This window comes from Urocitellus parryii, chromosome 11 (genome assembly GCF_045843805.1).
Source record: "Urocitellus parryii isolate mUroPar1 chromosome 11, mUroPar1.hap1, whole genome shotgun sequence".
NCBI classification, from domain to species: Eukaryota; Metazoa; Chordata; class Mammalia; order Rodentia; family Sciuridae; genus Urocitellus; species Urocitellus parryii.
In genome coordinates, this window is record NC_135541.1 from 125,864,862 (window position 1) to 125,881,164 (window position 16,303).

Sequence of the window (16,303 nt, forward strand, 5' to 3'; positions counted from 1 at the left end):
GGCGTAGTGACCGAGAGGGCTCAAGACGAAAGGAAATCCAATCCTGAAGAAGGGTCAGATGAATCCCCATTATGACCCACTCTGTAAAGCTGCCAGTTTTCCTCTCCACAACTGTCACTATCATGAAAGAAAGAAAAGCTCCCTGCCCTCCAAAAAAGCTTAGAAACATTTCTAGATTGTAGAAAAGTAGAGCCAAGGCAAATGCCATGGATCCTGCATTAAGAGAGAAAAAGGAAAGCAGCTTAAGGGATATTATGGGACATGTGAAGAAATCTTCAGTATGATTAACACTAGATATCATTAATATAGAGAAAATGAGCAGAGTAGACAAGTAAATGCAGCAGTTCTGTTGAAGAGTCCGGCTATGATTTTGGTTACACAACTACTAATGAAAAATAGTGGGGGGAACAGGACACTGGCTCACCATCAAACAAATACGGGTGATCCACGCACTTTCGAAGCTGGGATAAGATATTCTGAAGTTTAACTTTCCTTGCCATCTCATTTTCAAATGCATCTGAAATTTTGAAGATAGAGAGGAAAAGGGACTAACAAATCAAAACACAAACAAAACACAAACATAACCTTACTCATTTCATAGTATTTCCCTCAAATTTATACTAACCTCCCAAATGGCAATCAACTGCACTGAGAATTAAAATCATATCCATATGGGATTTTCTTACTCATCACTTTGTTTTGAGAAGAAAGTCTACAAGGTGAACTTAGCAGTGCTTTGTTAAAACAATTGTATACTTCTAAAATTTCTTCTTTAACTGCTATTGTGGTTTTAAGAGGGGAGAAAAAAGCAAATAGAGGATAAAAATCATGAATAGACACTTAAAAGTGTTTGCTATATTGCAGGCAGAAGAAAAACCATGGAAGAGGAAAAAGGGAAATTCCATCATGCAACAACCAAGTCTGAGCTACACTTAACACTGCTATTGTTCCATGTGATTCAGAATACAAAATTCTACCTTATATTCTTGCTACACAAAGTGAGTGATATCATAAAATATTTCCCTGCACAAAAATCACATCCCCATTTAGTTTCTTAATGGACCAAGTGCCCTCTGAATACCTAGGTCTTTCATCAAAATAGCCTTGTAGTATTTTTTCTGCAATGCTGACATGCCATGGTATATCACTACTTCTGTCTTCTTGGGAAGTTCTGTAGCTACCTCTGCTTTCACTCTCCTCAACAGAAACGGCTGCAAGAGGTTGTGTAGTTCACTTGCTGTGGAAGGAAAAACAGACAAGAGTGTGGTACAAAAATACAGCAGAGGCGCTGAACTAGTAGGGAACATGGAGCAACTCACTCTCCTCATTTTCATGCTAATTCTGCGTTCTAGGTCAGTACAGTAAGTTTTCACAGTACAGATGCTCCTGGACTTACAAAGGGATTACATTCCTATAAACCCATCACAAACTGAAAATATCTTATACGTAAAAAATGCCTTGAACAGACCTAACATACCAAACACCACAGCTCAGCCCACCCTACCTCAAATGTGCTCAGCACTTACATTAGTCCACTCAGCAAAATAATCTAACCCGAAGCCTCTTCTATGAAAAGCTGTGAAGACTTCATGTAATGTGCTGAATGCCTGTGACTGAAGGACTGACAACACAGAGCACTGTGTGGTATCAGTTACTTACCCTCAGGGTCGCCTGAGTCACTGGGGATTGTGCCTCGCTGCTGCCACCCCGCCTCACAGGACAGTACCTTACAACCTCTCCCAAGCCTGGGAAAAGACTGAAACTCATGCCTTCTTGTGGCTGAAGAGCATCCCATCCTGTATCTACACCACATTTCCTTTTTATCTGCTAATGGACGTCTAGGTGAGCTCCACACTCTGGGTACTGTGAAGAGTGCTGCAAGGAACCCAGGAGCACAGACATCTCTTGACGTGTCAATCCCCTTCTTCGACTATACGCCCAGTATGGGACTGCTGAATTGTCCAGCAGTTCTACTTAGCTTTCTGAGGAAACGCCATCCTGGTTTTCACGATGGCCGTACCATCTCCATTCCCACCCGGGTGTCTCAGAGTTCCCCTTCCACCACAGCCTTGCCAGCGTGTGGTGTCTGTAATAACCATTCTAACGGGGGGAGGAGGTTTCCCATTGTGTTCCTGATTTGCATTTCCCTGATGATTATATTGAACATTCTAATATAACTAACAATAATGCATTTTATATCTTAAACCAGTTAGAAGCCATAATTTTGAACATACCATAAAGAAACGATAAAAGTTTTGCTATATGATATGCTAATGACCTAAGTGATCACTATGCAAAACATCAACAGGTATAAATATGTACCTCAAAAATAGGTACAAACAGGTACACCAATAAAAATTTGAAATTCAAAGTACAGTTTCTATTGAATGTTGCTGCTTTTGTAAGTGGTAAAGTCAAAAAATTATAAGCTGAACCACCATAATTAGAGGACCAATCATTTCTCCCTTTCCTGGGTTCTTCTATTCCTTCTGGACTTGTTACTGGCTTTTAGTCCCCAAACTACACCACTCAGAGAACTGGATTCTTCTTAGGAATAATCTCATTTTCAAGACATTGTTTTCCAGGGTATTCTTCATTTCATCTCACTGATCAGCATACAGCCTAGAAATGCAGGGTGAGCAATACTGCCTCCATGTTTACGACAGTTAAGTGAGGCTCAGAGAAATCGGGCCACTTATCCAAAGACACACAGGTGAATGTGAAAATGGCGAGCATTAAAAGTGGATTTTTAAAAACTTCTAATCCCTTGTTCTTTTACAGGCATCTTAGACTTCAAAAGCTACACTAAGTTGGAAGTATACATCATGTAGGAAAACCAGAAACAGAAAACAAAAATACAAGCAACCTGTTAAATGTGAAATTCAGATAAACAATTCATAGCTCTTCAATACCAGTGTGTCCCTTGTCATTTGTAATTAGATGTCCCATATCTGACAACTCTAAACATGGGAGTAATCAATCAGAGCAGGTTTGCAGGTCATCTTTACCCTGTGGTTTGGGAATTTTTGCTCTAAGAACCCTCTGCAACTCATATTTAACCAGCACACACATAATCACTGGGTGGACAATCATCCTAGGGTATTCAGATATTATGGGAATGTTCCACAAGGCAGAGAGGCAAAGGTATAAGAGAAAGCTACGGTTATATGAACGAAGGCTTCCCTTTTCCCTTCCACATCCCAATCATCTCAAACTTCTGGTTAAAAGGAAACAGCAGTGTTGCAGAATTCTTAACAGTAGTCTGGGACTGTAGCATGCACTTACTTTTCTGCACTGGCAAGTGGCATGGAAAGTTAACAAAGTCTATAATTTTTATAAATTACAAGTTGAAGCTGCATGGTAACATGAACTTGAGGCATGAGGATGGTAAGCTGAAGGCCAGCCTATGAAACTGAGCAAGATCCTGTCTCCAATTTTTACAAAAGGACTGGGAATGTATCCCTGTGGTAGGGCACCCCTGGGTTCAATCTCCATACCACAAAGAGAAAAAAAAAATTGAAAGAAAATTAGAAGTTGGTTTTAAAAAAAGCACACATATCAGTGGGTACTTTCTACTTTTTCCAAAAGTGAACCAATAAGCCCCACTGCAGAATCATGTAATAAACAAGAAAGAGCCATGGATAGCAGACGAGTGGACACCACACGAGGGACCGTCATCTGCCTTAAATCTGTGGTGGCTTTTCTCCCTGGGAGGCATTCTCCAGTTATTGATTCTCTTCCTTTTCAATCTACAACTCTTATGCATTAGGGAAGTTTCTGTGTCAAGATCTCTTGGAGATAATTTGCTGAATGGGAATTAACCTGATTTGGACTCTTTTTCAATATCCCGGTAACGTTCAACAAAATCCTCCATCTGTTCCTTGGAAAACAGGTCAGGTTCCACAAAACTGAGGAGAGAGTAGAGCTCTTGGAGGCTGTTCTGGATAGGAGTTCCAGTCAACAGGAGACTGAAGACCACCGAGAACTAGAATATGTAAATAAACACAATTAAAAATCTCTACCACTGGGAAGCAAAACCAAGTGACCCATCACAACATTTATTTGAACACAGAGGGACATGATCTAACACAATGAACCAAGGCAAATGAAATCAGAAGGCTCAGGTTCAAGTTGTACACTCTATTTAATGTGAGAAATAATACCTCTCTAGTTTCAACCATAAGGAGGGAATAATAATCTGTAAGAAGACACTCTTGTAAGCATGTAAGTGACATCTCGTTGTAAACTCTTGAGTATTACATGAGTATTCACTAGGGTTACTAAATGCAATCTATGTGAGGAGTCAAACAATGTTATGACCTACATGGGGGAATTAACGGGAGTATCTCAGTGAACACATTCATTCAAAGAGTTTGAGAAGCCAGAGTTATTTATAGCATCAGGCCTCTCTGCTACAAGCAAGCAGCAAGATTTACACTGACACAATGTCTGTTCATAAACTTGGCAATATATCAGAGTCAAGATATCAAGATTTCTAGACGTTTCTGGATAGTAAGCCATGGACAGTCCAACATAAAAAGGGATTCTGTAAATTTTTGAGAAACAGGGCTGGGAATGTGGGTCACCAGCAGAACGCTTGCCTAGCATGCATGAAGCCCTGGGTCAATCCCCAGCATTTCCAAAAGAAAAAGGAAAAACACTGAGAAACAAATAAGAACATGGAGGATAAGAGACTAATGAAGGAAGAAAAACAGTAACAACAGATATCAGGCCAAGCAAGGTCAACCTCTGAGCTGACATTAACAAGAACTTACACCAGCAGAATTAAGTAATGTGGAAAAGTCACATCCTATGCATGTGTATTATTTTAAATATAGAGTACAAACTCTTGGGAAGGACACGTAATCAAGGGTCCCTAAAAAGAAGGCAAAGAGGACAGCAGAGATAGAGGATGCCCTACCAGGCAGGGGATAACAATATTTGAAACTAATAAAAATGATGATATCTTCAGTAAAAACTCTAAACACTGCAACTTTTAGTACAATAAATATTAAATACATAATCCAGGTCTAAGATTTTCCTCTAAATGACCTCTAAATTTAAGTGATTTATTATAGGATGAGGACCAAATTTTGATTATCTCAGAAATTAACAAGTGTGGTCTCATGAATGAGCAAATTTTCAAGTCAACAAGGTACTTCACATTTCATTGGCTTCTCAGAAACAAGGGCAGCTCCAGGCCACAATGATCTTTCTCATCTACTTTGCCGAATGATACAAGAGATCAAGAGAAGGGAATGCAATCAAGTGTATCATACTAAAAATACAACAGACGAGATACTGAAGGCAATATGCTATAAGAAATTGGTCTCTTCATGACTCCATGTGAATGGTAACTTTCTAAATAGGTAAATTGGGGGAGGCGTAAGGTATATCCAATTCATCTGCAACTGCAGACAGGAGTATAAGATCTTTATTTGTAAAAAAAAAAAAGAGAAAAATTAAAAGCTCTCAAAAGAGAGTTGAAACATCTCCAGAAATACAATGCATTTTATTGGGGTAGTGTCTGACTCACTTGATAACTAGGTTTTAGTAAATGTTATCTTCTATATAAAAGAGAAAGGAATAGTAATCAGCCATATTAAATATTACTTTTGTCACTGCCCTCCAAAACAGGTTTATTTAGCTCTGCAGAAGTCTGGCTACAAAAGTTTTAATTTATGAGATGGACATCATTATCCGAAGTACATGTATGAAGACACGAATGGTGTGACTCTACTTTGTGTACAACCAAAGATATGAACAATTGAGCTCTATATGGGTAATGTGAATTGTAATGCATTCTGCTGTCATATATTACAAATTAGAACAAATAATAATAATCATAAAGTTTCCATTTAGTTGGCTCTGTATAGACTAGACTAAGTGGTTTTAAAGGGGAGTTAGAGGGGAGAAGGAATGGTGGACAGATGGGTATAGGATTTCTGAGCCAGGAAACCTGCTCTGCATGGTACTATAGGGTGGAAACATGCCAGCACCTGTTTGTTCAAACTCACAGGACATGCAACAGCGAGTGAATTCAGCATTATGGACTCTGGTGACACTGCGGTGCCAACGTAGGTTCATTAGTTTTAACATCTCTCTTCAGGGAGAGGCTGAGAATGGGGGAAGCTAGGCTTGTAAAGGGGTAGGAGATATATGGGGACTCTCTGTACTTTCTATTCAATTTTGTTGTAAACCTAACTTGCTCTAAAAAATAAAGTCTATTAAAAAAGGAAGGGGGGTGTGTAAAAACTAAGACTATCCTTTGAGTTTACCTCTGAAAGTGTCTTATGCAGCAGAGAGCTTTGGCTTTTCAATCTGTGGGCTTCATCCACAACAAGAACACTCCAGGAGAAGCTGTGAGAGAAAATCCAAACTTTCAGCTTCGTGTAGCTCAAACATATTTCACAACCGCATCTTACCATACAATTATGACGTGTTAGAAAGACTAACAGCCCACTCTGTTAGAAGCATACCTGGCATCGTGACCTTCCTATCTGGAAAGGTTACCATGTGCTTTGTTTTCCCCTCAGATGAGAGAGATCTATGCAGAAAGTAAGGAGCCAGAGACAGAAATGAAAGGATACGTTTATCATATTGTACTATGTACCAGACATTGCGCTTGTGGCTTTGTGTGCAATTTAATCCAAGGAATAAGACAAGTAACCATAATCGTGCCAACAAGGACACTAAAACTCTGAAAGGCTAGGTAACTAGGTCAAGATCATAAGGGCAGAGCAGAGATTCAACCCATAAGAAAAATCAGGAGACAGTGATGTCACAGCAGCTAAAGGAGTAGGACTTTAAAATGGGAGAGTGGTGAACAGGATCACGGAGATGTCCAGGACGATGCAGCCACTGGACTTGTTAACGTGGAGGTTACTGGGGGCTGCTGCCACAGCATGTTTATAGTATAGTATGTCATGAGAGCAATTTCTCAAGAAGTTTCAGTCCTAGAATCATATTTTTAACAGATGCTACTGGTGGAAAGCTGTTAAAAAAATCCAAAATATGGAAAGACTGGATGATATTCTAGATGCATTGACTTAAAATAGCAAAAAAAATGAAAATAAACTATCTAATAATAGGTGATAAAATGACAAATAGTAGCTGCAAAATACAATAATGAAAAGGGTATAAATATTGAATATCCTTTTAAAAATGTGAAAATCATGCAAAAGATAATAAAGTGGGTGTTATAAGATTTTTAAGTTTTTAATTTTATTGGTAAACATTATGGAATCCCACTGCATTATTTTTGCATTTGTAAAACTAAGTGTGTCAAACAAAAAAGTGAGTAAGGAAGGACAATACTTGAAAAATTAAACGTCTGCGTAAAGGCTGGCCTACAAAAAGGAAGCCTTCCTTCCAATACCATGACAGACACTACAGACATACAGGAAGATAATCAGAAATGATGTTGAAAACTTGAACTCCAATAAAATAGTAACCTCAAAGGCATCGACAAATTTCTAGAGTCATATGATTTGCCTAAATTGAATCAGGATGAAATACACAATTTAAACAGATCAATTTAAAATGACGATGGGCTGGGGATGTGGCTCAAGCGGTAGCACGCTCGCCTGGCTTGCATGTGGCCCAGTTCGATCCTCAGCACCACACACAAACAAAGATGTTGTGTCCGCCGAGAACTAAAAAATAAATATTAACATTCTCTCTCTTTAAAAAAAATTTTTTTCAAATGACGAAATAGAAGATACTATCAGAAGTCTACCAACCAAGAAAAGCCAAGGACTGGATGGATACACAGCCGAGTTCTACAAGACCTTTAAAGAAGAACTAATACCAATACTCTTAATTTATTTCAGGAAATAGAAAGAGAGGGAGCACTTCCAAACTCATTTTATGAGGCCAATATCACCCTGATTCCAAAACCAGGCAAAGACATATCAAAAAAAGAAAACTTCAGACCAGTATCTCTAATAAACAAGAAACAAAAATTCTCATAAAATTCTGGCAAATGGAATACAAAAACATCAAAAAGATTGTGCACCATGATCAAGTGGGATTCATCCCAGGGATGCAAGGTTGGTTCAACAGAAATCAATAAATGTAAGTCATCACATCAATAGACTTAAAGATAAGAATCATATGATCATCTCAATAGATGCAGAAAAAGCATATGGCAAAATACAGCACTCCTTCATGTTCAAAACACTAGAAAAACTAAAGATAACAGGAACATATCTCAACATCATAAAGGCTCTCTCCACTAAGCCCCAGGCCAACATCATTGTAAATGAAGAAAAATTGAAGGCATTCCCTCTAAAAACTGGAACAAGACAGGGATGCCCTCTTTTACCACTTCTATTTAACACAGTACATGAAACACTGGCCAGAGCAATTAGACGAAAGAAATGAAAGGGATACATATGGGAAAAGAACTCAAATTGGCATTATTTGATGATGATACGATTCTACACCTAGAAGACCCCAAAAGTTCCACCAGAAAACTTCTAGAACTAGTAAATAAATGAATGTAGCAGATATAAAATCAACACTCATAAGTCAAAAGCATTTCTGCATATCAGTGACAAAGCCTCTGGAAAGAAATGAGAAAAACTGTCTCATTCACAATAACCTCAAAACAACAACAACAAAAATAAAACAAAAACAAAACAAAACAAAAACCCCAGAACACACACACAAAAAAACTTGGGAATCTACTTAAGGAAAGAGGTAAAAGATCTGTATAAAGAAAATTATAGAACCCTAAAGAAAGAAATCAAAGAAGGCTTAGAAGATGGAAAGATCTACCTCGCTCTAGGATAGGCAGAATTAATATTTTATCAAAATGACCATACTACCAAAAGCAGTATACAGATTTAATGCAATTCCAATCAAAATTCCAATGGCATTCCTCATAGAAATAGAAAAAACAATCATGAAATTCATCTGGAAAAATAAGAGACCCAGAATAGCTAAAGCAATCCTTAGCAGGAAGAGTGAAGCAGGGGGCATCACTATACCAGACCTTAAACTATGCTACAGAGCGATAGTAACAAAAACAGCATGGTACTGGCACCAAAACAGACTGGTAGACCAGTGGTACATAATAGAGGGCACAGAGACTAACCCACAAAATTGCAATTATCTTATATTAGACAAAGGTGCCAAAAACACACACTGGAGAAAAGATAAACTCTTCAACAAATGGTGCTGGTAAAACTGAAAATCCACGTGCAAAATGAAATTAAACCCCTCTCACCGTGCACAAAACTCGAGTCAAAATGGATCAAGGACCTGGGAATAAAACCAGAGACGTGCATCTAATAGAAAAAAAGGTAGGCCCTAATCTCCATCATGTGGGATTAGGCCCCAACTTCCTTAATAAGACTCCTTTGGTGCCAGAATTAAAATCAAGAATCAATAAATGGGACAGATTCAAACTAAAAAGTTTCTTCTCAGCAAAAGAAACAATTTGTGAGAGTGTACATCTTGGGAGCAAATCTTTACCCCTCACATATCAGACAGAGCACTAATCTTTAGGGTATATAAAGAACTCAAAAAGCTAAACACTAAAATAAATAAATAAATAACCAACCCAATCAATAAATGGGCCAAGGACCTGAACAGACACTTCTCAGAAGATGATATACAATCAGTCAACAAATATATGAAAAAAATGTTCATCATCGCTAGCAATTAGAGACATAAAAATCAAAAGTACTCTAAGATTTCATCTCACTCCAATCAGAATGGCAGCTATTATGGATACAAACAACAATAAGTGTTGGCGAGGATGTGGGAGAAAAGGTACACTGCTGGTGGGACTGCAAGTGGTGTAGCCAATGTGGAAAGCAGTATGGAGATTCCTTGGAAAGCTGGGAATGGAACTACCATATGACCCAGCTATCCCATGCCTCGGTCTATACTCAAAGGACTTAAAAACAGCATACTATGGGGCTGGGGATGTGGCTCAAGTGGTAGCGCGCTCCTCTGGCGTGCGTGCGGCCCGGGTTCGATCCTCAGCACCACATACAAACAACGATGTTGTGCCCGCCAATAACTAAAAAAAATAAATATTAAAAAAAAATTCTCTCTATCACTCTCTCTTTAAAAACAAAACAAAACAAAACAAAAAAAACCCAAAAAACAGCATACTACAGGAACACAGCCACATCAATGTTTATAGTAGCACAATTCATAATAGCTAAACTGTGGAGCCAACCTAGATGCCCTTCAGTAGATGAATGGATTAAAAAATGTGGCAAACATACACAATGAAATATTTTTTTTTTAAAGAGAGAGTGAGGAGAGAGAGAGAGAGAGAGAGAGAGAGAGAGAGAGAGAGAGAGAGAATTTTTAATATTTATTTTTTAGTTCTTGGCGGACACAACATCTTTGTTGGTATGTGGTGCTGAGGATCGAACCCGGGCCGCACGCATGCCAAGCGAGCGCGCTACCGCTTGAGCCACATCCCCAGCCCCACAATGAAATATTACTCAGCAATAAAAGAGAATAAAATCATGGCATTTGCAGGTAAATGGATGGAGTTGGAGAATAATGCTAAGTGAAGTTAGCCAATCCCCAAAATCCAAATGCTGAATGTTTTCTTTGATATAAGGAGGCTAATTCTTAGTGGGGTAGGGAGAGAGAGCATTGGAGGAATAGACGAACTCTAGATAGGGCAGAGGGGGTGAGAGGGGAAGGGAGGGGGCATGGGGTTAGAAATGATGATAGAATGTGATGGACACTATTATCCTAAGTACATGTATGAAGACACGAATGGTGTGAATATATTGTGTATACAACCAGAGATATGAAAAAAACGTGCTCTATATGTTATATGAATTGCAATGCATTCCGCTGTCATATATAAATAAAAAACTAATACAAAGAAAGATAATTAACCCATAATGAATGTGTTGGTCAGCTTTCTGCTACTGTGACAAGTAGCTGAGATAATGAGTTTATAAAGAGAAAAGTTTTACTCTGGCTCACAATCTTGGAGGGTCAGTCCACCATCAGCTAGCCCCCTTGCTGTTAAGCACATCATGGCAGAAGGGCATGGCAGAGCCAGCCAGCTATCTCAAGGCTGGGACAGAGAGAGCAAAGAAGAGGAAGAGGCTGGATCCCTGCTACCCATTCCAAGGACACACCCTCAACGAATGACCAGAAGACATCCCATGAGGGCTCACCTTTCAAAGGTTCCACACACTCTCACCAGTTTCATGCTGGGGACCAAGACTTGAACATATGAGCCTTTGGGAGATATAGAGGATCCAAACTATAGCAGTAACTCTCAATAAGTACTAGCTGTTAATAATATCATCTTCTTCCTCACTTTTACTCAACTCTTTTTTAAGCGTCTCTCATTTTTCCCTCTTATTTAAACCATTTAATAAATATGTCTGCATAGTTCTTGTGTCCCACAAGCAGTGTAAGAGGAATTTTGGATGGAAGGAATTAAATGTGGGAAATCTGATCCCAGAGGCTCACAGTATAGGCGGTGGGCAGGTTAATAAATACACTGGCACTCTACTACTGGTGAGCACATGCCACCCTTTGGCCTTTGTTTCTGTTTGTCTGCATCTGCTACAAGACTACATACCCCTGAAAGTCAAGGTCAATGTCTTAATCTTCTCTATCCCTATGGCCTCATCTGGACCATGATTCAATAAATATTTGCAGAAAAACAACAACAACAACAAAGGAAGCCTTCCTCCTCAGGCTACAGAGAAAATTGAGAGGAAAAGAGCCAGAGACAGACACTCAGCTAATGAGAGTGGAGTAGGACAAGACTGAACTGGGGATCCAAAGAGAGGGCAGGAAGTCCAAGGAGAGCACTGGGCAGAATAAGCAGGGGATATATTTAGGATTATAAGGAAACAGGGTCCCCATGAGGTTGGACGGTGGTTATGACATAGGTGGTGAGCGTCCATAGTATAGTTCCACTCAAAACAGACTAGGTCTGATGCCTTTGGAAGGACTAGACACAGATATGTATATACACAAGCATCTAAAAATGCTTATTTAACGCAAAAGGCTAAGTGAAGTGGATTTTGGTTCAATGAGTGAAAGTGGATTGAATCACTCATCAAAGGAAATTAAAGATTGTTTCCCAGAAACGAAAGTAGAGGGAATTCCAACACAAGAACGGAGAGTCCAACAAGGGAACTCCTGATCTTCTCGATCCAAGATTTTACAAGCCTACTGCCTGTTGTCCAAAAGATTTCAATATTTCATGGTGATAACATACAGCTTTAAATGGCCTTCATAAATCTCTTGAGTGCAGATTTTATCACACTGCCTATTTTCAGAATGTAAAATATAGCAATGGAGAAATACAACATTAACAAACATACTAAAAGAAACAACTATGTTGATGGGATTCTTGCTATGAGTCAATATTATAAATGTCCCTTTATTACTAAGGCTCTTAAATCCACCCAGAAATGCATTCAGAACAGATTGAAATATAATAATGTGTTTCTGCTGAATAAGGTGACATTTCAATGCTTCTGCACACTTAGAGACGCTCTCTTAAAAACACGGTCCAGGGCCTGGGGCTGTGGCTCAGCAGTAGAGCACTCGCCTAGCATGTGCCAGGCCCTGGGTTTGATCCTCAACACTACATAAAACTAAATAAATAAAATAAAGGTATTGTGTCCAACTACAACTAAAAAAATAAACATTAAAAAAAAGAGGCCCAAAGCACCAAGTGCTGGGTTTGAATGTCTGCTCTGCCTTACTTGGATTCTTAATCTCTTAATTTCCTTGTTTGTAAAATGAATAATAATCCCTGCCTACTAGGATTTTCATGAAACCAAAATGGGACAATTTACATAAAGTACCCAAGAACACTTATGTCCCAATCTTATTACCTTCTGAGAACTGCCAGATAATACCGTGTTTCATGGATATCTTTGTACTCCTCACCTCTCTACTGTACAGACCACGGGGCAGCTCTATGATTTACTTTCCTGGTTATTAGCAGTAACTCCCTTTCCATGGAGAGACTTCAAAACAAGACAAGTTGGATATTAAGTAGCCAAGAAGAGCTGGGGGAAGGACTGAGTGGAAGAGCAGTTGGGAGGCTCTCAGCTCAATGCCCAGAACCATAAAATGAAATGACATGAAATAACGTGACACGACATAAAATGAAATAAAGTAAAAAGAAAGAAAAAGAGGGAACACATCATATGCTCATTTAAATGTAAATTAAGTAAAACAAAATACTGGATGGAATCATAAAATCTTGGGCCCAGTCATCAAAGTAAGAGTAAAACAGAAACTCATTCACAACAATCTGGATGAGGAAAAAATATTTAAAATATTGATAAGGCCCTTTGAGAACAAAACCTTCTGAGTATGAAAGATGCACACAGGGCACGATGGGGCACACCTACCATGACAACTACTTGGGAAACTGGAGGATTGCAAATTTGAGTCCCGTCCCAAAGACTTAGTGAGACTATCTCAAAATAAACAATGAAAAGGGCTGGGCATGAAGCTCAGTGGTAAATGCCCCTGAGTTCAATCCCCAGTACCAAGACAGAGTTAAATGGACAAATTACAAGTATACTTCAAACTTCTTTTCCAAATAGTCAGTTCTACAGCACTGACTGCTGCTTGGTAATTGCCAGGAAAAGGCTCCTATACTACAGTGAGATCTCAAGCAGCAGTCCTGACAGGTGTCTGTGCAAGTTACAGTGAAAAGAATCCAGTGTCCAGGCTGGATGCAGTGGCCCACCTGTAATCCTGGAGACTCTGGGAGCTGAGGCAGGAGGATTACAAATTCAAGGCCTTCCTTGGCAACTCAGAAAGACCCTGTCTCAAAATTTAAAAAATTAATAAATAAAAAGGACTGGAGATGTTGCTCAGTGGTAGAGTACTCCTGGGTTCAATCCCCAGTACCAAAATAAAACCAAAAAACAACAATAAAAATCTGCTAGTAATAAAAATCTCTAGTAATCTGCTAAACATCAACCATGTAGATTTAATCTCAGTTGTCACAACAGTCATCCAAAGTAAGAAAGGTAACTACCCCCAGTTTACAGATGAGGACACTGAAGTTGATGGAAATTAAGAAACCAACCCAATAACACAGAGCTAATGAGTAGAGGTTAGATCACAGAATTCCCACGATGCCTGCCATCAACAGGACCCAAAGAAGACAGACCAGACATATCAGGAAAGAGGCCAAGTATCAAAAAACGTAAGACAAGACAAGACTTCCACACATTCAGCACAGTTTCTGACAGGGTACAGTATACTCACGATTTTAGAAACGGTGCATCTTTCAAGCAAATCTGAAAAATTAAGGAAGACACATTAAAAAGACTGGTATTGCTGGGCGTGGTGGCCCACACCTGAATCCCAGCAGCTTCTGTAGACTCAGGCAGGAAGGCGGCAGGCTCAAAGCCAGCCTTAGCAACTTACTGACCCTGTCTTCAAAAATAAAAAGGGCTGAGGATTGGCTCAGTGGTTAAGCACCCTTAGGTTCAATCCTTGGTACCAAAAGAAAAAAGTTAGAATTAAAAAAAATAAAGACTAGTATTGATAAATTCTGGTTATTAATAATCTAGTTTCTTATTTCTTGTTAGCTCTCTTAAAGCAGAGGATCTAAGCCTTTAACTTGTTTACTAAGTTAAAAACTAAGCACAATTTCTAAGTAGCACTATCACACAAACAGAAGTTATGGTTAAGTAGACGGTCTTACAGTTGCCCAGTCTTACTTAGATAAGGATTTAAAACAAGACTGAAACGAGGCATCCTGCATTCCTATCCCCCGGTTATCAGACATGATGCCTCTGTACATGAAACCCTCGGCCCTGCTGCCTGCCTCCTCCTGTTCATCAACAAAGAGGCAGCTAAAGTGCCACTTTCTGGGAAGCTTTCCCCTTAATCCACAAGTAGAGAGGGAAATATGTCTAGCTACCTTGAAGCACAGTGATCCTGCACTTCGTTTGGTCGCAGTCCCTCTTTGACAATGTGATGAAGGTGGATATCCTCCTAGAAAAATGTGTGCTTTCAAAAAAAAAGTCAATATAATTCAGTGGGTTCTACAACTTCTACGGACCCAGGTTAGGAGAAACGAATGAATACCTCATAGGTGGTCAGCAGCACATGAAAACGTGACTTCTGTTTTAGGTCTTGCTGAAGATGGGCTCTTTCCTCCTTGTCCCCTGCATATGTTACACAAGAAAGACCTGGAGCAAATCTAAATCCAAGAAAAGAATCAGATGAACCCAAATGCCACAGCCATGAGATGGTGTGCGCATGTCATGGACGGACTGCAGTGTGCAGACGCCATTCATTAGGTGCTGGTCACAGAACTGTACCTAGAATAATGGTTAAACCCCAGGGTAAGGTCTGTGTTAAGCAGGGAGAAGGATCAGGTCTAAGAGGGTCTGCTAACTAAAAATGCAATGATGTTTCTCACTTTAGTTACTTCCTATGTTACTATGAGAAGGACAGTTTCTCCTTTACATCAGCAAAATTTACTGAGAATAAGTAGTAGCCTTTAAATTGTAGAAGGGTAACAGTAACACCCACTGGATCCTCCCCTACCAGATCTTGTGTCTTGCCTACACTGTTTCAGTTCAACCTTTCTGGAATAAAATCATTGAATATGACAAGATTTTGCTTTATGATCTTTTATCCATCATCTAGAAAAATATCTTAACAATACAAGTTCAGCTACATCTACTCTGTACCTTTCCATTTCTTCTTTCCAGTTGTTCAAAACAGACAGAGGACTGAGAATCAGAAATGGTCCTTCATCATTTAACCTTCCCGTCAAGTAAATGAGGAGAGCAATCGTCTGAAACAAAGCAGGCAGTTTTGATCACCTTTCCAGGAGACACAACCATAAAGTTCCCACAACCATAGGCAGAGAACACAAACTGTTATACATGACTTGCTTTATAAAGAAATTCCATACAATCTTCCACACATTAGGAAACTAGTACGTTCTCAGAACGACATCAGGTAAGCTCAGTGACTTTGCTAAGGAAATTGATGGTGTTCAATTACTTTAGGAGTTAACGAGCAATGAGGCTCAATATTTATGTAACTGAACCAAAGGGAAAAACGTCAGGAAAGAACAGAAATCAATGAAACCAATACACCTGTTGGAAAACAGCAGGAGTACTTTGAAAATATTAAGCCAGAAGTGCTAAGACCTGACAGCAAACAGTACCCGCACATCACGGCCTTGGCCCTTGGCTCGGCTGCTCTGATGAAAGTGCTTTCCTTCCTCCCCAACTTTCTCCCTCCTTCTATAACCATTTAGAGGGTGCCTTCTACTGGCTCAAGTTCTAAGCTCAAGTTA

At 39.3% G+C, this 16,303-nt stretch overlaps 1 protein-coding gene across 4 annotated transcripts in view; it reads right to left on the reverse strand.

Moving 5' to 3' along the window:
* The window catches only part of Chd1l (chromodomain helicase DNA binding protein 1 like), a 58,865-nt gene that overhangs the window by 30,623 nt on the left and 11,939 nt on the right, over positions 1-16,303 (reverse strand). Inside the window, exons 3-9 of one of the 4 annotated variants that reach the window (XM_077791241.1) lie at positions 15,687-15,793; positions 15,076-15,190; positions 14,248-14,279; positions 6,279-6,360; positions 3,823-3,985; positions 1,082-1,237; positions 425-517 (exon numbers count right to left, since the gene is read on the reverse strand). In XM_077791241.1, coding sequence (XP_077647367.1) covers positions 425-517; positions 1,082-1,237; positions 3,823-3,985; positions 6,279-6,360; positions 14,248-14,279; positions 15,076-15,190; positions 15,687-15,793 — 748 coding nt within the window. Of the gene's footprint in view, positions 1-424; positions 518-1,081; positions 1,238-3,822; positions 3,986-6,278; positions 6,361-14,247; positions 14,280-14,908; positions 14,983-15,075; positions 15,191-15,686; positions 15,794-16,303 lie in introns of those variants that run through there. The other 3 variants (XM_077791244.1, XM_077791245.1, XM_077791242.1) reach the window with 3 other exon arrangements.